This window comes from Vulpes vulpes, chromosome 8, assembly GCF_048418805.1.
Source record: "Vulpes vulpes isolate BD-2025 chromosome 8, VulVul3, whole genome shotgun sequence".
Taxonomy (NCBI): domain Eukaryota; kingdom Metazoa; phylum Chordata; class Mammalia; order Carnivora; family Canidae; genus Vulpes; species Vulpes vulpes.
The window spans coordinates 34,941,224-34,967,252 of NC_132787.1; the positions used below are offsets into that span (position 1 = coordinate 34,941,224).

Here is a 26,029-nt window from a genome sequence, read left to right on the forward strand (position 1 = left end):
ACTAGATTTAAAGCTCTAAGGGAATTAGTACCAGATTTTACATTATCAACTGCAAATGAGTACTATCACCCACCTCATGCTCCACCCAGTGTGACTGTCCTGGCAGTTTTGTCATTACATACAGTCTTCGTCAAGTCCCTCAGTTCAGTTCCACTTGACACTGTGCTTGCCACTACACAGCTACCGAGATGAATAACCAAGGATGTACCTATGCAGAACTTAATCGGGTGAATAACTCAAAGAGACAGCAAATGAAAACTAAGGGCACTAAAAATTCCATTTCAGTAACTGAGCAAGAAATAACCTATACAGAATTAAATCTTCAAAATACTACTCAGGATCATCCAGGGGAACGCAAGAACTACCACTGCAAAGGTAAAACATTTATACACACACAGTGTAACTGTTCTAGAATGTGCTCTGGGGCACATTGGTGGAGAGAATGAGTAGGGAATGATGTCCTATATTTTTCATTTGTAAGGATCAGAGCTTGGAGTTGGTAATTAGTATTGTAGACTAATAGACTAAGTTTACTCAAGCGTTGTTGTAATTCATAGTCTTTGATAACTCATGGAATATTACCTTTACTGAAAATGTGATGGTATATTCTGAGAAAAGATTTCAATGGTAGATACAGTTTGGGGTCCAAATTTCCATATGTGGACTTCGTGTGCATCCTTGGTTCTCTCTCTCTTTTTTTTAAGGATTTATTTATTTATTTATGATAGACATAGAGAGAGAGAGAGAGAGAGGCAGAGACACAGGAGGAGGGAGAAGCAGGCTCCATGCCGGGAGCCTGACGTGGGACTCGATCCCGGGACTGCAGGATCGCGCCCTGGGCCAAAGGCAGGCGCTAAACCGCTGAGCCACCCAGGGATCCCCTCGTTGGTTCTCTTGTACATACATTTCCTAAATTATAATTTCCATCCATCCTTTGTCAGTGTTTTCATTTCTGTTCCTAATATTTACTACTATTTCCAGGAAAGATCCTTGCTAGGATGCTGGGAATCATCTGCTTTGTCTTGATGTCCACTGTGATAACAATAGTTCTTATTCCCTGTAAGTAAGTGTTTGAATGACTACCTGGGAAATTTCATTTTAATGATTGTCACTGCCTCAAAGTATCTCATACTGTTATGGAATAGATCTTTCATTTTATGCATGAATGCTATAAAAATGGAACAATTATTCTCAATTTGTCAAAAGTATAAATAACAGAATAGTTGTAGAGAGTATTACACATATATTCAGTTTCATTACTCAAAGAGGTGTTCTAGGAGACACATTGAGAAATAAATACAAACTAATTCTTAAGACTGGTTAAACCCAATACTGTAAGAAATGGAGAGGTTTGGTTTTTAATAGGCTTTTGAAATATTTTCTCCCAAATCTTCATTTCTTTGTTAATATTGTTTGGTTAAATACATTTTATTACAGAATTTTGTAATTCTAAATAATACTCCCAAGTTCTAAGTTAAGAAACTGAAATCATTATATATTTATTTCAGTTTAAGTTTTTATGATGATTTCTTTAGTTTTTTCAGTTACTGAAATACTGGAGCAGAACAATTCATCCCTGAAAATGAACAATCAGAAAGGTATAAAATGATTTTCAAAATTCTGATATTATTGCTGTTTCTATTTGCCTCAAATTTCCTCCTGCTAAAACATGATAAGAAATCATTTTACTATTCTACAGAAGTCGTTTTATTCAGTGTTGTTAGGACATGTAGAGATTGATATTTTTACATGTTTACTTTATATAGGCACATAAATTAGGGAATGACAAGCTAACTATTCTCTGAGCATATTTTATTTATATCATCCTGTGAGTGTTCCTAGATATGTATACCTATGTATATACCTATGCAAGCATGTAAATTAATTTGAATTTGTTAATATTCAAATATCTTTTGTATAATATCTCATAATCTCTCTTTAGCTTATCACTGTGGTCATTGTCCAAAAGAGTGGTTTACATATTCCAACCATTGCTATTATATTAGCACTGAAAGAAAACCATGGAATGAGAGTTTGGCATCCTGCGCTTCTAACAACTCTAACCTGCTCTACATAGATGATGAAGAAGAACTGGTAAGATTTCAATGTTCCCAGATTTTATTAAAGCTTATCAATTAATGTCTCTCTCGAGCTCATCTATATTTTTATATGTATTTGTAGTTTATTTTAAAGTCTGTTAATATTCCATAGCTTGACTCTATATTTTATTTATATTTTTATTCCTTTAATGTACTTTTGATAATTTTCAGTATTGCTTTTCATAGAATACCACCATCCTTCTATAAATGCTCTTATGCCTGAAATAAAGTTTACTAATTAATTTTACCATACAACAAGGAAACTAAATGTATGATTGTGCAAATTGATCACAAAATAGTTAGAATCATGTAACTACAAATTGAATCATGAAATAAAAGTTTAGATCCTCTATCAGTCCTGTCAACTTCAATATTATGAAATATCTCCACTTTCAACTTTACATGAATGGAATCATTCAGTACACATTTTTGTGTGTGTCTCCTTGCACTTTCATATGATATTTGTAATCCATCTATATTATGACATTTGTCTATAGTTTGTGAATTTTTACTCCTATCTGATATGATTATGATATTTTAAATCTATTCTTAGAAATTTACTTCCTTTTTAGTATGTGGGTATTATGAATAATTATTTTATGAAAAGCCTTTTCTATGTCTTTTTTCACATATTATATTTATAATGATATATTTATATAAATATTTATTTATATGATGCATAACTACATAGTATATGTATATTTAGGCATATAAATATTATTTATCATAATAGAATAATGATCTAGAAATATAACATCATAATTGTAATTATATATAATTATAATACAATTTCTTCCAAGCATGAGAATGAAATTACATGGTCATAGATATGTGCATATTTCAATTTATTACATTATTCCAACATCTTCCTAGATTATTGTATAATATTACTTCATAGTCAACGAATTTCAATGAAATAATGGACAGTGTCTAAAATATCTTTGTCTTTCTAGCATGGTTTTTTATTTGTCATTATTTTAATTGGAGAGAAAAAATATTTTTGAGACTTTTGTCTGTACCTGTTAGTGTCTGTCATTTGCTCAGTCTGGGATATGTGAGGTAAAGAGAAATTCCATGGCATTTGCTGCCATGTCATTCCCCAGATCTGGAGTGCCTGGTTCTGTCAAGTTTCTCATCATCTGTCTAAATCCTCTTATGTTGATATATATATATATATATATATATCTAGTTGTTTCGGCTCTATTTGGTGGGAGGACTAGGGATAAGTATATCCTCTCTATCTTTCCAGAGGGGGAAGTCTGAATTGTAATGGTTTTAATTTGAATTTTTCCAAGAGTAATAGTGTTGAGCATCTTTTCCTGCACTCATTTGGAATTTTATAGTTTACACTTAGGTTTATGATCAATTCAGAGCATTTTGCATGTAATGTAGGGTATGTAATTATTAATATTATACGATAGTCAGTTATTACACATTTGTTGAGAGTCTATACTTTTTCCATTGAATGACTTTGCATCATTGTTGAAATTTATTCACTAAATGCATGTGAGTAAAAATTTTGCACCTTCTAATTTGTTTCATTAATCTAGTTATGTATTTTATTTCCTTTTCCTTTTTAAAAAAATACCCTTTTGTTACAATACATATATATGTATTCTATCTCAGAGTCATCTTGTGTTTTCTAGATCTTTTCATGAACATTTCCTCTATTTTCTCAAAGATTTTTTTTTCAAAATAAGAATATAGTTTTATCAAATGCATTCTGCATCAGAGAAATCATATAATTTATTTTTTCAAGTTTTTATTTAAAACCAGTTATTTTACTTACCATGTAATATTAGTTTCAAGTGTAGAATTTAATGACTCATCACTTACATACAACCCCCAGTTCAAGTGCCCTCCTTAATACTCATCACCAATTTAACACATCCCCTGCCCTCCTCCCCTCCAGGCAGTCTAGTTTGTTCTCTATAGTTAAGAGTATGTTTTCTGGTTTGCCTCTCTTATTTTTTTCCCCTATTGTCATCTGTTTTATTTCTTAATTTCCACATAAGAGTGAAATCATATGGTCTTTGTCTTTATCTGACTGACTTTTTTCACTTTGCATAATTCTCTCTAGCTCTATGTCATTGCAAATGGCAGAATTTCAATTTTTGGGTCATATTTCATTGTATATATAATTCTATATTCATTATATATAGGATATATATATTATATATATCATATATATTCTTATCCATTCATCAGGGACATTTGGGCGCTTTCCATAACTTGGCTATTATTGATAAGGCTGCTATAAATATTGGGGAGCATGTATCCCTTTGAATCAGTATTTTTGTGTCTTTTGGGTAAATATCTAGTAGTGTAATTGCTGGATCATAAGGTAGCTCTATTTTTAACTTTCCAATGAGCCTCCAAACTGTTTTATACCGTGGCTGCACCAGTTGTCATTCCCACCAACAGTGAAGAGGATTCCTAGTTCTGTTTCTCCACATCTACATGAGAACCTGTTGCTTCCTGTTTTGTTCATTTTAGCCATATTCTCTGGTGTGAGGTGATATCTCATTATAGTTTTGATTTATATTTCCCTGATGAGTGATGTTGAGCATTTTTTCATGTGTCTGTTAGCCATTTGCAGGTCTTTGAAAATATGTCTATTCACGTCTTACACCCATTTTTAACTGGATTGTTTATTTTTTGGGTGTTCAGTTTTATAAGTTCTCTATAGATTTTGGATACTAAGCCTTTTTCAATTATGTCATTTGTGAATATTTCTCTCATTTCATAGGTTACATTTTAGTTTTGAATGTTTCTTTTGTTTTTTTTTTTTTTTATCTTGATGAAGTTCCAATAGTTTATCTTTTCTTTTATTTTCCTTGCCTCAGGAGACATATCTAGTAAGAAGTTGCAGTGTTCAATGTCAAAGAGGTTACTGACTGCCTGTCTTCTCTTTTCCTGCTTCATCAAATATTGGTTGACATACAGTTAAATGTGGTCCATTTCTGGGTTTTCTATTCTGTTCCACTGATCTGTGTCTATTTTGTGCTGGTACCATGTGTCTTAACCGCAGGTTCTTTATAATACATCTTAAAGTTTGAAATTGTGATGCCTCCAGCTTTGCTTTTCTTTTTCAAGTTTACTTTGACTATTCAGGGTTGTTTGCAGTTCCATACAAATTTTAAGAATATTTGTTCTAGCTCAGTGAAAAATGCTATTGGCACCTTGATAGAGATCGCATTGAATGTATAGATTGCCTTGGATAGTATGGACATTTTAAAAATATTTGTTCTTCCAACTCATGACCATGGAATATTTTTTCTTGTTTCCTTTTTTTTTTTAAGATATTTATTTATTTATTTATTTATTTATTTATTTATTTATTTATATAGAATGTGAGTGGTGGATGGGGGCGGGGGGGCGGGGACAGAGGGAGAGAGAGAATCCCAAGCAGACTCCGTTCTGAGTGTGAAGCCTGATGTGGGGCTTGATCTTACAACCTGGGATTATGACCTGAGCCAGAATCAAGTCAAATGCTTAACCAATTAAGGAACCCTGGTGTTCTGGTTTTTTCATTTCTTTCTTTCATCTTCAAATTCTTTTATCAGTATTACATAGTTTTCAGAGTACAGATCCTTTAACTCTTTGGTTAGGTTTATTCCTAGTTGTCTGGTTTTTGGTGCAATTGTAATTGGGATTGATTCCTTGATTTCTCTTTCTGCTGCTTTATTATTAGTGTGTAGAAATGTGACAGATTTCTGTACATTGGTTTTGTATCCTGTGACTTTACTGAATTTGTTTTTCAGTTTCAGCAGTTTTTTGGTGGAGTCTTTTGGGTTTTATCTATAGAGTATCATGTCATCTACAAATAATGAAAGTTTCACTTCTTCCTTGTCAATTTAGATGCTTTTTATCTCTTTTGGTTTTCTGATTCATCTCTTTTGGTTTTCTGATTAATGTAACTAGGCCTTTCAGGACTATGTTCAGGTGAAGTGGATGTCTCTATCTTGTTCCTGACCATAGAGGAAGAGCTCTCAGTTTTCCCCCCATTGAGGATGATATTAGCTGTAGGGTTTTTATGTATGGCCTTTAAGAGTAGAGTATGTTCCTTATATCAGGACTTTTGATGATTTTTACCATGACTGGATGTTTTCCTTTGTCAAAGCCTTTCCTGCATCTGTTGAGATCATATGGTTCTCCTTTCTTTTACTAATGTCATTTAACAAGTTGACTGATTTGCAAATATTGAACCACCCTTGTAGCCCAGGAATAAATTTCACTTGATCAAGGCGAATGATTCTTTTAATGTACTGTTGGATGAGATAGGTTCGAATTTTGTTGAGAATTTTTGTATTCGTGTTCATTAGAGATATTGGTTTGTAGTTCTCTTTTGCAGTGGAGTCTTTGTCTGGTTTTGGAATCAGGATAATGCTGGTTGCATAGAATAAGCTCGAAACTTTTCCTTCCATTTCTATTTTTGGATGTATTTTAAAAAGAACAGATATCAATTCTTCCTTGTATGTGGGATAGAATTCCCCTGGGAAGCCAACTCACCCAGGACTTTTGTTTGTTGAGAGTTTTTTGATAATTGATTCAATTTCTTTGCTGGTTACCCGTTCTGTTTGGATTTTCAATTTCTTCCTGCTTCAGTTTTAGTAGTGAGTATGCTTCTAGGGATTTAACACTTTCTTCCAGATTGTCCAATTTGTCGGCATATACTTTTTTGTAATATTCTCTTATAACTGACTGTGTGTCTGTCATATTGCTTGTGATTTCCCCTCTCTCATTGTGATTTTATTTATTCGGGTCTTTTCTCTTTTTGATAAGTCTGACTAGTGATTTATCAAATTTATTACTTTTTTTAGAGAATTATCTCCTGGTTTCTTTGCCCTGTTTTATTGTTATTTTTTTTCTCTATCATTTATGTCTGGTCTAATTTTCTTTTAATAAATTTATTTTTTATTGGTGTTCAATTTACCAACATAAAGAATAACACCCAGTGCTCATCCCATCAAGTGCCCCCTCAGTGCCTGTCACCCATTCATCCCCACCCCCGCCCTCCTCCCCTTCCACCACCCCTAGTTTGTTTCCCAGAGTTAGGAGTCTTTATGTTCTGTCTCCTTTTCTCATATTTCCCACACATTTCTTCTCCCTTCCCTTCTATTCCCTTTCACTATTATTTATATTCCCCAAATGAATGAGACCATATAATGTTTGTCCTTCTCCGATTGACTTACTTCATTCAGCATAATACCCTCCAGTTCCACCCACATTGAAGCAAATGGTGGGTATTTGTCGTTTCTAATGGCTGAGTAATATTCCATTGTACACATAAACCACATCTTCTTTATCCATTCATCTTTCGATGGACACCGAGGCTCCTTCCACAGTTTGGCTATTGTGGACATTGCTGTTAGAAACATCGGGGTGCAGGTGTCCTGGCGTTTCATTGCATCTGTACCTTTGGGATAAATCCCCAACAGAGCAATTGCTGGGTTGTAGGGCAGGTCTATTTTTAACTCTTTGAGGAACCTCCACACAGTATTCCAGACTGGCTGCACCAGTTCACATTCCCACCAACAGTGTAAGAGGGTTCCCTTTTCTCCGCATCCTCTCCAACATTTGTGGTTTCCTGCCTTGTTAATTTCCCCCATTCTCCCTGGTGTGAGGTGGTATCTCATTGTGGCTTTGATTTGTATTTCCCTGATGGCAAGTGATGCAGAGCATTTTCTCATGTGCATGTTGGCCATGTCTATGTCTTCCTCTGTGAGATTTCTCTTCATGTCTTTTGCCCATTTCATGATTGGATTGTTTGTTTCTTTCCTGTTGAGTTTAATAAGTTCTTTATAGATCTTGGAAACTAGCCCTTTATCTGATACGTCATTTGCAAATATCTTCTCCCATTCTGTAGGTTGTCTTTGAGTTTTGTTGACTGTATCCTTTGCTGTGCGAAAGCTTCTTATCTTGATGAAGTCCCAATAGTTCATTTTTGCTTTTGTTTCTTTTGCCTTCCCTAATTTTTATTGCTTCCCTTCTACTGCTGACTTCATGCTCCATTTGTTGTTCCTTTTCTAGCTCCTTTAGCTGTAAGATTACTTTTTTTACTGGAGATGATTTTTTGCTTTTTAGTTAGGCCTATATTGCCATATACCTCCTTTTGGACCATCATGCTTTCCTTTTTACTTATTTCTATGTATTTTTTTTCAATTTCGATTTTCAATTCCTGCTTGACTAATTCATTAATTAGTAGCATTTCATTTAAACTTGGTGCATTTGTTTTCTTTCCAAGTTTTTTTTTCAAGTTTCATGGTGTTGTATTCAGAGAATATGCATTGAATGATCTCAATCTTCCTCTACTTGCTGAGGCTTATTTTGTGCCCATTTATGTGAAGTATTCTGGAGAATATCCCATGTGCAATAGAAAAGAAAGTGTACTCGGCTGCTTTGGGATGAAATGTTCTGAATATATCTGTTAAGTCCATCTGGTCCAGTGTGTCATTCAAAGCCATTGTTTCCTAGTTCATTTTCTGCTTAGATGATCATTTATTACTGTAAGTGGGATGTTAAAGACCCTTACTATTATTGCATTGTTAATGAGATACTTTATGTTTGTTATTAATTGTTTTATATATCTCATTGCTCTCAAGTTGGGGACATAAACATTTACAAATTTTAAATATTATTGTTGGATCACACTCTTTGTTACTCTATACTACTCTTCATCTCTTGTTATAGTACTTACTTTAAAATCTAATTTGTCTGATACAGGTATAATTTGTGTGACTTTCTTTATATGTTGATTTGTATGATAGCTATTTCTCTATCCCCTTACTTTAAATTTTCAGGGCTTTAAATGTAAAATGAGTCCCTTGTAGGCAGTATATAGATGAATTTTTAAAAATGCTTTCTGACATCATATATATTTTGATTGGAGCATGTAGTTCATTTACATTCAGTGTTAATTATTAAGAGGTATGTATGTAGTGCCATTTTATTGCCCGTTTCGTTATTGTTTCTGGGGATTTCTCTGTTCCTCTCTAGTTTCTGCCACTTTTGGTCTTTTTTTACTACTCAAAAGAACCCCTTTAATAGTTCATGCCGGTCTGTTTAAAGGTCATGAACTTCATTCATCTTGATTTGCCTGGGAAATGCTTCATCTTTCCTATTTGGAATGATAGCTTTTCTGGGTACAGTATTCTTGGCTGCAGATTTTTCCTATTCAGCAAGTTCAATATATCATGACAATTGGTTCTGGTTTACCAAGATTTTTGTGGAGAGAGCTGCTAACTTTATTTGTCTTCCATTGTAAATTCGGGTCTTCTTTTGTCTTGCTGCTTTTAGATTTTTTATCATTATATTTTGTAAATTAAACTACAATAATTCTTGGTTGCTTTTGTTGCTTTCATTGGGAGTTCTCTGTGCTTTTTGGCTTTGAATGTCTGTTTCCTTCCCTAGATTAGGAAAGTTTTCAGTTATTACTTCCTCAAACATGCCTTCTCCCAGTTTTTTTTCTTCTTGTGGGCTCCTAATATATTAATGTTATTATATTTGATGGAGTCACATTTTCTCCAAGTTTACTCTCCTGATCCACTATTCTTTTTTCTCTCTTTTGTTCAGCTTCTTACTTTCCATAATTCTATCTTCTATATCACTTATACATTTCTCTGTTTCTTCTGTCCTTGAACTTATTGCCTCTAGTTGATTTTCATATCTCAGTTATTGCTTTTTTAATTTCTGACTGATTATTTTTTAGCTCTCATTTCTCTGTGGCAGGTGTCTCCCTGAGGTCTTCCATGCTTTTCTGAAGCCCAGTGAGTATCTATATGATTTTTGCTTTAAATTCTGTGTCAAGTAGGTTACTTGTATTTTTGTAGATGAGATATCTGGCTCTGATCATTTCTTATTCTTTCCTTTTGGTTGAATTTCTCTGTCTTGGCATTTTGCCTCGGTCTCTGTTCTTCTCTGTGTTATAAAATCCTATTGTTTCTTCCTCCTGAAAGTAATGGCTTTTGAAGAAGAAGCCATATAATGTCCAGAGCCTGGCACTTCAGGACATGTCTGTGGTGTGTACTGCTTGTGCTCTGCTGCTGTGTTTTGGCTGCTCTATCCCTCAGGTCAGACATCTACAGAATTTCTTCTTGCCTGCAGTGGGCAGTGTTTGGGCTTTGGCCAGGGCGGCAAGTATTAACTAGGTGTGGTTTCATCTGCTTGTTAAATGAGACCTGATGCTATTTCCTCTAGAACTGAAGGATGGCAGAAGCCTATGATCAATAGACATGGTGCATGTGGGGATTTGTGTTGATCTTCTGGGGAAAGGGCCCACGGCTCATGGTCTTCAGGCACACTTGCCCAAGAGGAGTACCAGCAAGGCACAGTGAGGTGAGACTTGGTGCATGCAGCTTAGGTTGTAGCTGTGCTATTTACTGAGGTTGGTTTATGCTGCGGGGGAGGGGAGGGAAATGGTGCCAGCTAGCTTCTTCATCTCCAGAGAGGGGAGTCTATGCCTGCTCTCATGGAAGCCCTTCCACAACAATGAACAATTCCCTCTTGCGCATCTCAGGTATTTTTCCAATTGCTGTTTTCACATTGTCTGTCTCCATGTTGTTTGCTTGCCTGAGTAGCACATGCACTTTGGACTTTATCTCAGCCAAGCCTGCTGACCTTTAAAACTCCAATTTTGGGGGGCCTGGTGTAGCAGGGACCTGGCTGGTCTTCTGGGGGATGTTCTTGGCATGCAGGAACTGATGCAGGTTTGACCCATCATGGCAGTCATGCCTGAGCACAGGGGCATGGGATTTGGAGCAAAGCAGGCTAAACAGTCAGTGTCCACGTTTAGTTGCCCTCAGTAGGTGTCTCTGTGCCTATGCTGAGGGGCAGAGGAGGGAAATGGATCCTGCCATCTCTTTTGTCTCCAGATGTACCATGACACCTCTCACAGATATGCTAATAGAAGTGAAAATGGAATCTCCCTATGCACTTTAGGAGATACTCAGATCATGCCATCTGTCCCAGGGTTGCTTGCCTGCCTTTTCTCCAAGAGTAGGGCACTATGCTTAGGTCTTTATTCAAGCAGAGCCTACTGACTGTTAAAATAACAGTCTTGGAGCTGCACTGATGGCAAAACTCATGAAAAACAACCCCTCTTGTTTTCTCAGTCAATAGCTTTGGGAAGTATTCTCCTTGTTCACTCCCCTGTGCATTCCTCTCTCTATCACGTTTCTCCATGACCAGGACTCCCACCTCTCTGCAGCACCTATGACCTGTTGCTCCCCCAAACCACATCTCTACACTCTCCATGTGTTCTCTACACTACCTCTAGCTGTGCAGTTTGTTCGATCAGTCTTCAAGACAATTTCTTGGATATGCAGATCTTTTGCTAGTCATATAGCTGTCTTCAAGGGATGAGGCAATCCTAGGGTCATTTTACTATACCATCACCTTAGTTCCTACCCCCCAAGAAGTCATATCATTTTATCTTCCTTACTCTGCTAATGTGATGGATTAATTTTATGGGATTTCAAATGTACATTTAGCATGGTATTGCTTCAGTAAATCTACGTATGTCATGGTCTATTATTTTTTATATACTGTTAAAATCTATCAAAATTGCCACGGACATGTAGTTTCCTTTTTTAAAAAAAAACCTTCAAAACTACATATTTTTTCCTACCCCACAAAAACTTTCTTTTTAAAAAAATTGAAATTATATATTTCCTTTACAGAAACATCTAAATGCTCTATAACCTTGTGGAAAGTTTTTTGACTTGCATATATAATCTTGTTAGAAATTATAAAACATTTCTGGTATTTTTATTTCTTTTTGTTTGGGTTTTTACAAGTTGTAGTTTTTAGGATTTTTTTTCTCTTTTATATCTATTTTTAAAGGTATTTGCATATTTTCAAAATATTATATTTTGGCAATTTTACTGAAGTATAATATGCATACAGATGAAAGCACATGCTAACATGCCAACAGGTGACTGAATATTCAAGTATCACCATGGCACAGAATGAGGAAATGAATTGCAAAATGTCCCTTTCATGTTCTTTTCTGATAAAAAGCACTTCAATTACATGGAATATTATAGTATGTATACTTTATTTTTGGCTTTCTCAGGTAAAGCTAAACTTGTATTATTCATCCATATAGTTGCATGAAATTGTCCATAGCTCCTAGTTCCATTATCTGATTGTACTACAATGTAAAATCCATTCTGATGATGATATCACTGGATATTTGAGTATTGTCACATTTGAGGCTACCATGAAATATTTTTTCTATACATATTTCAGCACCAGCTAAAATATGTGTTTATCATTTTTTCCTTCTATACTTTCAATTAAATTCTTCTTCTAGCTTCCTGAGAGGTGAGGTCCTCAGATCATTCATTTCTTAACATTCTTCATGTTGAGTATAAGTGATATATCTATGAAATTATCTCTAAACACTATTTTAGGTCCAGCCTAAATTTTTTGATATATTCTCAGTTTAATATCTGATATAAATAATCATTAATACTCATTAATATCATTCCAGTACAAGGTAATTTATATCTTCCAGTACAAAGTATTTTCAAAAGTTGCATCTTTGAATTGTAAATTTTCAGAAGTATATCACTTTGCAAACTGAAAAATTTCCATATTTCTTTCTGTTGTTGATTTCTAATTTACTTTTTTTCTTTAGAGAATGTTCTTTGAATTATTTCACTTATTTAATATTTTTAAATATTTATTTATTTATTTTAAAGGGAAGTGGACAGAGAGGAGGAAGAGCAAGTCCTAAGCAGACTGCACTGAGCATAGGCCCAATGAGGGGCTGGATCTCAATCCCTGAGATCACAACCTTAGCAGAAACCCAAAGTCCAATGCTAACCAACCTCACCACCCAGGGACCCCTCACTTATTTAAATTTTTTATATCATTCATGAACTAGAGGGATACTTTCTACATATGTCAGTTATGTCAAGCTGGATCCTACCGTTTTTATAGTCTTCCATAGTCCTTCTGATTTTATGACTAGTGTTCTATCACTTATTGAGGGAAGAGCTTTTAAATCTCCAACTATACTCATTGAATTTTGTATTCATCCTCCTAAATCTGACAGTTTCTACTTTATGCTTTTGAGGGTTCTGTTGTTAGGTAAATAATATATCTTTCTTAAGAAAAGATTCCATTTATTTATTTATTAATAAGAGTCACAGAGAGAAAGGCAGAGACATAGGCAGAGGGAGAAGCAGGCTTCATGCAGTTAGCCCGATATGGGACTTGATCCCAGGACTCCAGGATCATGCCCTGGGCCAAAGGCAGACGCTCAACCACTGAGCCACCCAGGCATCCCAATATATTTTTATAATAGTTTTTCTTCCCTTTATCCTGATAGCTTTACTATTTTGAATTTTTAAAATTCTGATAAAATTTCTTGTTTTAATAGCTACTTTATCTGATATTAGAATAGCCATTTCTGCTCAATTATGTTCACTGTTTTTAGGTTATCTTACCTTGTTTTAATTTCACCTATCTGTGCCTTTAAATCTAAAGTGTGTCTATTGTAGATAGCATATAGATGCATCTTATCTTTTATTCAGAATGATAATTTCTATTTCTATTCTATTCATATTTCTATTCTATTTCTATTTATTCTATTCTATTTCTACTCTATTCATCATTCTAATTTCTTTTCCTTTTTCTATAATTTCTATTATTTCTTCTGATTATAGTATTTATTTCATTCACATTAATGCAATTATTTGTATACTTGAATTTAAGTCTGTCATTTTGCTGTATGTTCTATGGATATGTCTTATTTTCTTCCATCTTAACTGATATCTTTTGTATTAAACACATATTATTTTAGTGTTCCATTTTAATCCCTTTGTTGATATCAAAGCTCTAATTTTAAATTATATTCTCGTCATTCCTGTAAGTAGAACAAATGTATCTTCTGTTTGTTTTTATTGAGATAGAACTTACATATAGCATTGCATATATTGCAATATGATTACCGTCATAATATTAGCTAACACCTTTGTCATGTCACATGTTTATCATTTCTTTTTTTGTGTGTGTGTTGGAGACAGTTAAGATTTAGTCTCTTTGCAACTTTGAAGTTTCTAATATGCTAATGCTGACTACAATCACTATGTTGTACATCAGGTCTACAGAACTTATTTATCTTCCAGTTGTAACTTTGTACACTTAAACAACATCTCCCCAGTTTCCCCACCTCTTAGGCCCAGGTAAACAACATCTGACTGTATTTTTACAAGTTCAAGTTTTTTAGATTCTACATACAAGTAAGATCACACAGTATTTGCGTATCTCTGTCTAATGTATGTCACTTAGTACAATGCTTTCAAGGTCCATCCATTTGTCACAAATAGCAAGATTTCATTTTTGGGGATGGCTGAGTAACATTCATGTTTTTGTGATATATATATATATATATATATATATATAATACCTTCTTAACACTTTATCTGTTGGCAGACGTGTTTGCTTTCATTTCTTGGCTGTTGTAAGTAATGTAATGAGCATGGCTGTGCAGATATTTCTTTAAGATACTGACTTCAGTTCCTTTTAATATATACCAAGAATGAAATTACTGAATTATATGACAGTTCTGTTTTTAATTTTCTTTGGAAATTACTATATTATTTTCCATTGTGTCCACAACAATTAATTTTCCCACCAAAAGTCTTCCTTTTCTTCACATTCTACCAATATTTGTTATCTTTTCTCTTTTTGATAAAACCCATTCTACTAGATGTGAGGTGATCATATCATTGCTTTATATTCCTTGATTTGCATTTCCCTGATGAATTGTGTGGTTGAACACCTTTTCATGTACCTATTGCCCATTTGTATGTACCCAGAAAAATGTCTACTCAGGTCCTTTGCCCATTTTTAAAATTGGATTATTTTCTTTTTTATTATAATGTTGTATGAGTTCTTTATATATTTTTATATATATATTTTTTTCTTTATATATTTTGGAAATTAGTCCTTCATCAGATATATGGTATTATATTCTCTCATTCTATGCTGTATTTTCAATTTTTTGACTTTCCTTTGCTGTGCAGAATCTCTTTATTTAATGTGGTCTCATATTTTTATTTTGCTTTTTTGATGTCTGTGCTTTTGGTGACTTATCCTAGACAGCATTGCCTAAACCAGTGTCAGGGATCTTTCTTTCTTTTGCTTGTACCAGTGATTTTACACTTTTCATATATTTTTATTTCATTAATTTGTGTGGGTTTTATTGTTTGTTTTGGCTTAAAGAATTCCCTTTAGCATTTCTGGAGGGTACATCTAGTGCTTATAAATTCCTTATGCTGCACGGCTTTAACAGATACCAGGGGAGTCATGATGCTGCAATCCTGTGATTGCCATCCAAGGCCAGAGTTGAAACTTTGATTCACCATCCCCTGAGATGGTGTCAAAATCTTTATCTCTCCTTTATTTCTGAATGGTAGCTTTGCTGAGTAAGGCATTCTTGGTTGACAGCTATTTTTTTCTCCTTTGATCTCTTTAAAATTTTATCTCAACTTCTGGGGAAGTGCCAAGTAAGAAGCTTACCTCATCTCATGGATACAACCAGGTAACACCTACATCACTGTTAATAACCTAGAAAATGACCCAAAGACTTGTAGAAAAGACTATCTACTGCTGATTATAGGGATGAGGCAACCTCCAAGAAGATAGGAATCCAGAGATTCAGTCAGGAGCTAAGCAGACCTGCAGAACTGTTCATGGGAAGAAGGGCTGCCATGGGTGTATAGAAAGAAGAGAGAGAAATCCTCACACAAAGCACCACAGGCCTGGAGAGCTCATTCAGGGAAAAAGAATCCCATAATATTGGCTTGAAAACCAGAGTTTATTTTGTGAGTTCTTATAATCAATGGGATCTAAGACCTGGAACGTTAAAAAAGAAATGAATAGTCTCATCTCTAGGTGAGGTTGAGGGAGCTATAGAAAACTCAGTCCCCGCCCTTAAAGAGTCCGCACCACAAACAACAGGCTGAGACACACCATAGAAACAGCAGCTTGAAAAACACCTGGGACATACAGGATAGAGATTTATTTACTAATTTCAGAGAATGTGTAGGAAAGCAGGGTTCTTCAAAGGAGCAAAGGAGCTGGCCAGCAGCATTTTCCTCCACTGCCCCCTGGCATAGAGACAAGGACATGTGCAGGAACCAGTGGGGATCTAATGTACTCCACCTAACTTGCTAACACTATGTACCACCCTTATGTTCCCTGCAGTCATGGCTTCTCCAGCCAGGCCTCTGTTTCAGGTCTCTTCCACCTGAACAAAACTTGTTAACATTGTGTGCCCTGCCCTATTTCTCCTGGGAACCTACTACATTCTCTTGTCCAGAGCCCATCCAAAACTGTGCCACAAGCCTGGCAGTATGCAAGCAGCCCCAGCAGGTGATAATACCTGTCTGAAGGATTTCTGCCCTGGGGAAGAAAGGTAGATAACCACACACACAGGTCTAATTGTGGCCTCATCAGAGGGCTGAGGGTAGACATATGGTCTCACTCTAGGCCCTGCCCACTAATGGAGCTTCTCATGGGAGAACACAGAGAGTATAGTCTTCCGTTCTATTCTATTGCATGTCTGGTAATGCTTGGTCTGATTCACCTCAAGCCCAACTAGGCCTCAGACAGGACCAATCCCTGCCCCCGTCAGACAATGAGAGCCATTGCAGATGACTGGACTCAAGGTGAAAGTAGCTCAGCCACAAGAGCAGGGCTCACACAACAAAAACAGGAGACATCCCTGAAATGCCTGAATCCACTGAAGAACAAGGGACATTAAGTATCAGGGCACTACAGGAACTCTTCTTCATATAGCTCCTATTTTTAAGAATAGGAGACATAGCTGACTTTCTTAACACAGAAAAACAGATATAGAGTTAGATGGACTATCATGAAGAAAATAGTGGCTTTGATGACACACTGGAACAGATGGATTTAAAAGGTATATTCAGAACATTCCACTCTATTAGAGCAGAATAAACATTCTTTGTGCACATGGAACATTATCCAGAATAGGCCAAAAAACTGGTATCAACAAATTGAACAAGATTGAAGTCATACCAAGCATCTTTTTATTTTTTTATAAATTTATTTTTTATTGGTGTTCAATTTGCCCAGGCATCTTGTTTGATCACAATGCTCTGAAAGTAGAAATCAACTACAAGAAAAAAATGTGGGAAGAACACAAACACATGAAAGTTTAATTCCACATTACTAAACAATGAATGATTCAGCTAAGAAATCAAAGAGGAAATAAAAAAAATACATGGGGACAAATGAAATTGAAAGCACAATACTGTAAAATCTTTAGGATGCAGCAAAAAGGGTTTAAGAGGGAAGTTTATAGCAATATAGGTCTACTTCAGGAAGCAAGAAAAATCTCAAATAAATAACCAGACTTTACACCTAAAGGAGCTAGACAAAGGATAACAGACTAAGCCCAAAACCAGCAAAAGGAAGTAAATAATAAAGATTATATTGTATCAGATTATATTATATCAGGAATAGATGACATAGGGCACCCAGGTGTCTTAGTCAGTTGGGTGTCCAACTCTTGATTTGGTTGGGGTCATAATCTCAGGGTTGTGGGATCAAGCCCCTCATTGGGCTTCAGGTGCTCAGCAGACTTGGCTTGGGATTCTCTCTTCCTCTCTTTCTGTCCCTCACCCTGCCCAGTGTTTCTCTTTTTCTATATAAATAAAATCTTTTTTAAAAATGTAAATAAATGATACAAAAACCTATAAGAAATAGATAAATGAAATGGATAAATTCCTAAAAACATATAACCTCACAAAATTGAATCAGGAAGGAGTAGAAAATTTGAACAGATTGATTACCAGCAATGAAATTGAACAGGCAACCAAAAAAACTGTCAATGAACAAAAATCCAGGACCAGATGGCTTCAGAAATAATTCTACAAAGGATCCAAAGAGGAGTCAATACTTTGTCTTCTCAAAGTATTCAAAAAATAAAATAAAATAACAAAGGAAGTGGAAGGGTGCTTCCTAATTCATCCTGTGAAGTTAAGATTACCCTGATATCAAAATCCAATAAAGACACTAGGAAAAAAGGGAACTACAAACCATTATCTCTGATGAACATAGATGCAAGGTCCTCATTAAAATGTTAACATACTAGATCCAACAATATACTAAAAGAAGTTATTTGCACCAATCAAGTGGGATTTATTCCTGGGATGCAAAGGTGGTTCAATATTTGCAAATCAACCACTGTGATACATCACATCATTGAGAGAAAGGATAAAACTCATATGATAATTTAGGTGGAGAAAAACCATTTGACAAAATACAAAATGCATTTTTGTTAAAAATCTGCAACATAAATAGATTTAGAGGGAATTTATCTCAACAGAATACAGTCCACATGTGAAAACTCCACATCTGGCATCATCCTCAATAGTGAAAAACAGAGCTTTCCCTCTAAGTTCAGGAAAAAGACAAGGATGTCCACTCTCACCATTTTTATTCAACCTAGTACTGGAAATCCCAATCATAGCAATTAGACAACAAAAAGAAATAAAAGGCATCCAAGCTGTTAAGGAAGAAGTAAAACTTTCACTGTTTGCAGATGACATGATACTTTATATAGAAAACCCTAAAGATGTAACAATGAAACTACTAGAACTGCAAATGAATTCAGCAAGATGGCAGGACACATACCAATGTACAGAAATCTGGTGCTTTCCCAATATACCAATAATTAAATAGCAGAAAGAAATTTAAGAAAACAATCTCATTTAAAAATACACCAAAAAGAATGTGTCAAAATAATAAAATACCTAAGAATAAACTTAACCAAGGAGGTAATAGATGTATACTCCGAAAACTATAAAACATTGATGAAAGAAATTAAAGATGACACAAATAAATGGAAAGACATTCCATGCTCAAGGAATGGAAGAACAAACACTGTTAAAATGTCCATACTATCCAAAGAAATCTACAGATTTAATATAATTCATACCAAAATAGCAACAGCATTTTTTACAGAACTTGAGCAAATAATCCTAAAATTTGTATGGAATCACAAAAGACTTACAACAGCCAAAGCAATTTTTAAAAAGAACAAAACTGGAGATATCAGTTTTCATGATACACTACAAAGCTGTAGTAATCAAAACAGTATGGAAGAGGCACAAATAAAGACACATATAGATCAATAGAACACAATAAAGAACCCAGAAATAAATCCATAAGTTCATATTCAATTAATTTTCAACAAAGGAGGAAAGAATGTGCAATGGGAAAAAGTCTCTTAAACAAAGAATGTTGGTTAAATTGGACTTCTACAAGCAAATGAATAAAACTGGACCACATTTTTGTACCATACAGAAAAAGAAACTCAAAATGGATTAAGGACCTAATATGGGACCTGAAAAGAATAAACATCCTAGAAGAGAGAACAGACAGAAATTCTCTGACATAGCCCATAGCATCATTGTTCTAGAAGTGTCTCCTGAGGCAAGGTAAATAAAGGAAAGGTAAACTATTGGGATTATATCACAATAAAAAGCTTCTGCACAGCAAAGGAAAAAATCAACCAAATTAAAACACACCCGATTGTGTGGGAGAGGATATTTGCAAATGACATATCTAGAAGGGGTTAGTATCCAAAATACATAAAGAACATATACAACTCAATACCAAAAATCCCCCCAGGTAGTTCAATTAAAATATGGGCAGAAGACTTGAACAGACATTTCTCCAAAGAAGAAATGCAGATGGCCAGCAGACGCATGAAGAACATCACTGATCATCAGGGAAATGTCAATCAGAACTGTAATGAGATATCACCTCACACCTCAGAATGGTTAAAATAAAAAATGGAAGAAATAAAAAGAGGATATGGAGAAAAAGGAAGGAACCCTTGTGCACTGTAGGAGTGCAAACTGATGCGGCCACTGTATTAAGTATTGAGATTCCTTAAAAGAATTAAAACTAGAACTACCTTATAATCCAGTATTTCCACTACTGAGTATTTATCCAGAGAATACAAAAACACTAATTTGAAAAGGTATAGATAGCCCTATGCTCATTGTTTTATGTTTTATGCCCGAGTTACTCGGGCATAAAAAGGCATGAAATCTTGTCATTTGCAATAACATGGATGGAGCTAGAGAGTATTATGATGCTAAGTGAAATAAGTCAGTCGGAGAAAGAGAAAAACCATATAATTTCACACTACATGGAATTTAAGAACCAAACAAATGAACCAGGAAAGAAAGAGACAAACCAAAAAACCAGACACTTAACAATGGAGAACAAACTGATGGAAACCAGAAGGGAAATGGAAACAGGGGATGGATGAAATAAGTAAAGGGGATTAAGAATATCCTTATCATGGGGCACCTGGGTGGTTCAGTGATTGAACATATGCTTTTGGCTCAGGTTATGATCCCGGGGTCCTGAGATCAAGTCCCACATCAGGCTCCCCACAGGGAGCCTGCTCTGCCCTCTGACACATCTCTACCTCTCTCCGTGTGTTTCTCATGAATAAATAAAATTTAAAAAAAAAGAATATCCTTATCATGATGAGCAATGAGTAATGTATGTAGATGTTGAATTACTTTATCGTATACGTAAAACTAATATAACACTGGATGTTAACTATGGTGCAATAAAAAAAATCCCATTCCACTCTCTACTGGCCTGGGCATGAGAGGAATGTTCAGCAAGGATAGCCTTCTTGGTGACCCTTCTGGCATGCTGACACTCAAAGCCCTCAAAGCAGCATTGAAGTTATAGTCCTAGGATCAAGTGCAAGTGAAACCACCACGATGCCATGTCCAGTGGCACAGCTTTACTTGTCACTATTGCATGATGTCTAGAGTAGAGGCATATGCCAATATCCCATGGACACTGTACTTGGGTCTCAGAGGATAATCCCTGTGATTCAGGCTAGTAAAGGAAATGCATCAGTGACACAGATTCTGGGATTATGAGGTTCAGTGTTGCTTGGGACCAGAGGCAGGGTCTAATAGTCAAAGGTTCAACTCTGGCCTAGGTGGCAGTCTGGGAATGCTCAAAAAATTTCCATATAAATTAATGGTATTTACTTATTCAATTTGTACCATATTAACCTAAAAACTGTTTCATAGCAATATTTCAGATTCAGATAGTAAGGGAAACCTGCACTTCCAAAAATGTGCTAAAGCCAGTTAACACCGGTTTCTGAGCACCAATTATACAAATTTTTTTCAACACTGTGTTCATGATTTCATGTTAGTGACTTGAAATAAACCATTCAAGGTGATTTTGCACCACAAAAATCAACAAATGCTAAAAAAAATAAGGCATAAATCCCCTTCCAATGTGCCCAATTACCAGCACAAGGTTGTATCCATATATGGCACCAACCATACAGTGGTATGATGGTTTTAAATAATCTTATCTTTTAAAGAAATAGAGAAGAAAACACACACAGGTTCTTAAATTTACCCACATACTTACTATTTATATTGCCGTCTTCTTCTTCTTCTTCTTCTTCTTCTTCTTCTTCTTCTTCTTCTTCTTCTTCTTCTTCTTCTTCTTCTTCTTCTTTTCTTCTTCCTTTCTTCTTTTTTTTTCTATTGCCTTTTTGTGGATATATGTTACCACCTAGTGTCATGTACTTTTAGCTTGAAAAACATTTCTGGAGAACATGTCTGCTCAGAAGAAATTCATAGGTTTTGTGTGTGTTGTTAGGTCCTTATGTACCTTCTTTTTTTGCAAGATTGTTTTGCTGAATTTAGAATTATTTTTTGACAAGTTTCTTTGTTTTGTTTTGCTTTCATTTGGGGGTTTTTGATTTGTGTTTTGCTTTTAATTTTTTTCCAGTACTTTCAGCTCTTTGATTTTGACCTTCTCTGTCTTTTATTCTTCATAGTTTCTGGTGAGAACTCCTCTACTAATCATATTATTAGTTGTAATGAGTAGTTTTTCTCTGGTGCCTTCAAGATCACCTCTTTTTGTTTGTTTACTTTCTATTTTATTTTTTAATCGTGCTAAAAATAATAGAAAATTTATCATATTACCCATTTATTTGAAAAATAAACTTTATTTATGAGAGTAGGTTTAGGTTCACAGCAAAACTGAGACAAGGCACAGAGGTGTCCTATATACCACTACTGTCTACATCTGTATAGCTTTTCCCATTATCAATATCCCCCACTTGAGTGGTACATTTGCTACAACTGATGAATGTACATTCACCCATCTTTATTACTGAAAGACCTTAGTTTAAATTAAGATGTACTCTTGATTTTGTAATTTTTTTTGAGTTTGGAGAAATGTGTAAAGACATTTTATATAGAATAGTTTCACTGGCCTAAAAATCTTCCGTACTTCACCTATTAATTCTTCCCTTCCTGCTAAACACTGGCAACCATTGATATTTTTACTGTTTCCATAGTTTTATTTTCCTCTGGGATTTTCTATAATAGGAATCACACATCTCACATCTTATCCATTACATTTTAAAGTACATTTTAACATTTTATGTCATGTATCTTAACCAATTTTAATCAGATAGTTTGAGTGTTAACTATATTCACATCATTGTCCAACAGATTTCTAGAACTTTTGCCTTTTAAAACTGAAACTCCATACTCATTGAACATAATTCCCCTCCTCCACTTTCCTTTCAACCCTTATCAATCGTCATTCTACTTTCTATCTTTGACTACTTCGATACATCATATAAGTAGGATAATATACTCTTTTGTGTGTGACTGGCTTATTTCACTTAGTGTAATGTTCTAGGGTTTCGTCCATGTTGTAGCATGTAACAGGATTTCCTTCCTTTGCAAGGTTGAATTGAACAACATTACTTTAAAATACTTTTTTCTAATGAATCTAACATCTTTTCCCAGTAAAAAATTCTATTAGCCTTGTTTTCCTGTAGTATATAGACATTTCTCACTTTCTATGCATGTTTTAAATTTTGGTGGATATTTTGAAAATATAGTTTAATAAACATACATTGTATTTCATTTTTCTTAGATTTTTTTTTATTTCTGGAACTTCGATAACTTTTAACATAGAGTCTTCTCTGAATTGCCAGCTGATATTTCTGCCCCGTTTTCCCACATTCTTATTATTTATTTTTATTTTCTAGCCTACCTTTCTAGAGATTGGCTTTGTGATTTTGTATCTTAGATGTCAACCATTAATATTTTTTAAAGGATGTATTCAAATATTGCATCAGTAGGGTTTCCGCCCTTTGCCATGTGATGTGTGTGCATGTGTGTGTGTTTGCGTGAGTGTGTGTGGGTGTGTGTGGGTGTCAAAGAGAGAGAGAGAGAGACTGGGAGTACCCATAAATTTACTATCAGTTTTCAACTCTCCTTCAGCTTTCACTTTTAATTGGGTTTATCTGGGTCTTCTCTACATGTAGGCACATTTTTTTCCATCAGCCTGGAGTGTGTAGAGAGAGCTAATGTCATCACTTCTGTTGTACTTTCACTTTCAATATCTACCCATTATATTTATGGGAGATAAATCCACTTTCAAAAGTTTGAGTCTTCCTCAATCATTATCAAGTAAATTCTCCACTTTGGGCTGCAAAAGCATTGGGCCATTTATCCCTTTCCCCATTGTTAATAGTTCTGCTCCTGTGGCAACAGCCCCAGTGATTTTTGTACCCTTTCCAAAATTATAAATACTACAATTCCTCTTGGTCACTGACCTAGGACAGGCACATGGGGAGGCATGGGAGCAGTCCTAGGCAAAAAGATTACAAATGTACTTTTTACTTGAATCTCTAGGAGTTTTTTCAATAATAAATATTTCATAAATTATTACTAACCTTTGATCAATGATCAGAACTCTGAAATTATTATCTTTGGTAGATCGTCTGCTGCACTTAGTCTTACTAAGATATTTTCATAATGTGTCCAGTGTGTAACATTATATCATAATTTGGAAGATTCTATAAGAGCACCTGGGTGACTCACTCAGATAAGCATAGGACCCTTGATTTTGGTTCAGGTCGTGATCTCAGGGTCTGAGATGGAACCCCCTACCCTCCTGTGGGGCTTTGCACTGAATGTGGAGCATGTTTGAGATTTTCCACTCCCCCTCCTAATATAATAATAATAATAATAATAATAATAATGGAAGAAGGAAGTAACTTTATTTGTTGCTACAAAATTTAAATGTGCTTAAGAGCTTTATTTGACATCTAATAAAATCTATTTCCTCATAGTATATGTTGAACTTCTTCATTTCCTCTTCATGGATTAGAGTCTCCCGGAGAAGCAATAATTCATGGGTGTTGCCTAAAGGCTTAACTTTCTTTTCCAAACAGTAAGTTTCTCAAGAATTCCTATATTTTATACCATAAAAGAATTAGTCATGCAAAGAAAAAAGCATTATGTGAATAACTATATAAACACAGTGATTGAAGTGTTTCCATAAAACATGAGAGAAAACGTTCAGATTTAGATATAACTGCTAGTAAATGAATTGTTTCTTCATGAAAATATTAAATTAAACATTGCTAAGATTAATTAGATATTATTTTCTATATTTCAGGTTGTCAATAACTTCAGAGAGAGACAATTGTACATTTCTATATCTTCAAATAAACAAAACTTCTTTTGCATCCTGCTTTGAAAGAAAAACATATGTTTGTAAGCACCAGATACTTAAGATTACCTAAATTTGATATAATGTTTCTCATCTTCTATAAAGAACATATTTCTCTTTTCTTCAAGCTATATGATTATTGACTCTATTTTTTAAAGAGGTTATTTTTGGGAGCAATTTTAGGTTCACAACAGAATTAAGGGGAGGGTACTGAGATTTCCTATATTGCCCCTGTCTGCACCCCTGATAGCTTCCCCTGTTATCAACATCACTCACTAGAAATGGTTCATTTGTTACCAAGTATGAATGCATAGTGATGCATTATACTCACCCCAAGTCCAAAATATACCTGAGATTTTACCCTTGATGTGTAGAACTTTTTTTCAACCTTTATTTAATGTAAAAATATATATACTCAGGAACATGTTATTATACATTTTAAGCTTTTGTATTTACTAAAATAAATTATATATAAATTACAAATCATAATATAAAGCACTGTTATTATGCTTTATATAGGACTATAAAGTCCTCAATAAGGTGAACACTTCCACTCATATTTCCAAATTAATCGACTTGTCCTAGCCCCTAAAGGAGCTACAGATGAAGGTTGAGCAACTCAGGGTGGCAAGGTTATCAGTCAGTTTTGAGGAAGGAGAAAGAAACCAGGAGAAGTTCGATATAAAGCGTTATTAACCATTTGTAAGAGAAAGCCTTCAGAAAGGAGATGACAGAAAGTTATAAGGATACCTTAGGATTAAAGGAAGGATTTCTGAGAAAGCCAGATCTACTCTCTGAAGATGGGATTCAGAAGTCACTGAAGACAATGTGGCTACACAGCTTCATGGCAGACATGCTCACGGGATTGGCCTGCGACAGAGCAGCTGCACAGACCACAGGCTGAAGGTGGTGAGGATGGATCTCAGGCTGTGACGGGCAAGCAGGGAGAACCCCTGCCAGATGGTAAGTGTGTAGAGGCTGGAGGATGGGAAACTTTGACTGATATTGGCCACAAAATCTTACTGGAGGTTGAAAACACACGACTTCCTGCCTGCATGCAGCTGGCAACCAAGCCACAGTAGCCAAACACCATGAAAACACCATGAAACCAGGAAGAAAAGACCTTTCTGCAGCAGTGTCTTGTTAATGGCCTTCAGCAATACGACACAACCTCATGTGAGCTAACAAGGGAGAGAAGTTGATAGCACCTAGCTCCATTATCTGACAACAGTAAGGGATGGATGAGGGGCTGGGAGTACTCAGTTGTTAACAGTCACTCAGGGTGATCATGCAGCCAGCACAGGGTGGCTATATAAGAGCCTTTCACATCTGCCCCACTTCCT

The 26,029-nt window shown here is 35.1% G+C and overlaps 1 protein-coding gene across 1 annotated transcript; it reads left to right on the forward strand.

The window, feature by feature from the left end:
* The first annotated feature begins 188 nt into the window (after window positions 1-188).
* Window positions 189-25,590, forward strand: LOC112917498 (NKG2-F type II integral membrane protein-like). Its single transcript, XM_072718797.1, has 5 exons — window positions 189-375; window positions 964-1,059; window positions 1,545-1,598; window positions 1,943-2,094; window positions 25,396-25,590. Exons 1-5 carry the CDS (start codon window positions 189-191, stop codon window positions 25,588-25,590), a joined length of 684 nt encoding a protein of 227 aa, XP_072574898.1.
* The last annotated feature ends 439 nt before the right edge of the window (window positions 25,591-26,029 follow it).

Coding starts and splice junctions, on each gene's coding strand:
- LOC112917498 (XM_072718797.1), top strand. CDS start 189: ATGAATAACCAAGGATGTACCTATGCAGAACTTAATCGGGTGAATAAC. Junction 1,599..1,942: donor GAAAATGAACAATCAGAAAG/GTATAAAATGAT, acceptor ATCTCTCTTTAG/CTTATCACTGTGGTCATTGT. Junction 2,095..25,395: donor TAGATGATGAAGAAGAACTG/GTAAGATTTCAA, acceptor CATTTGTAAGAG/AAAGCCTTCAGAAAGGAGAT.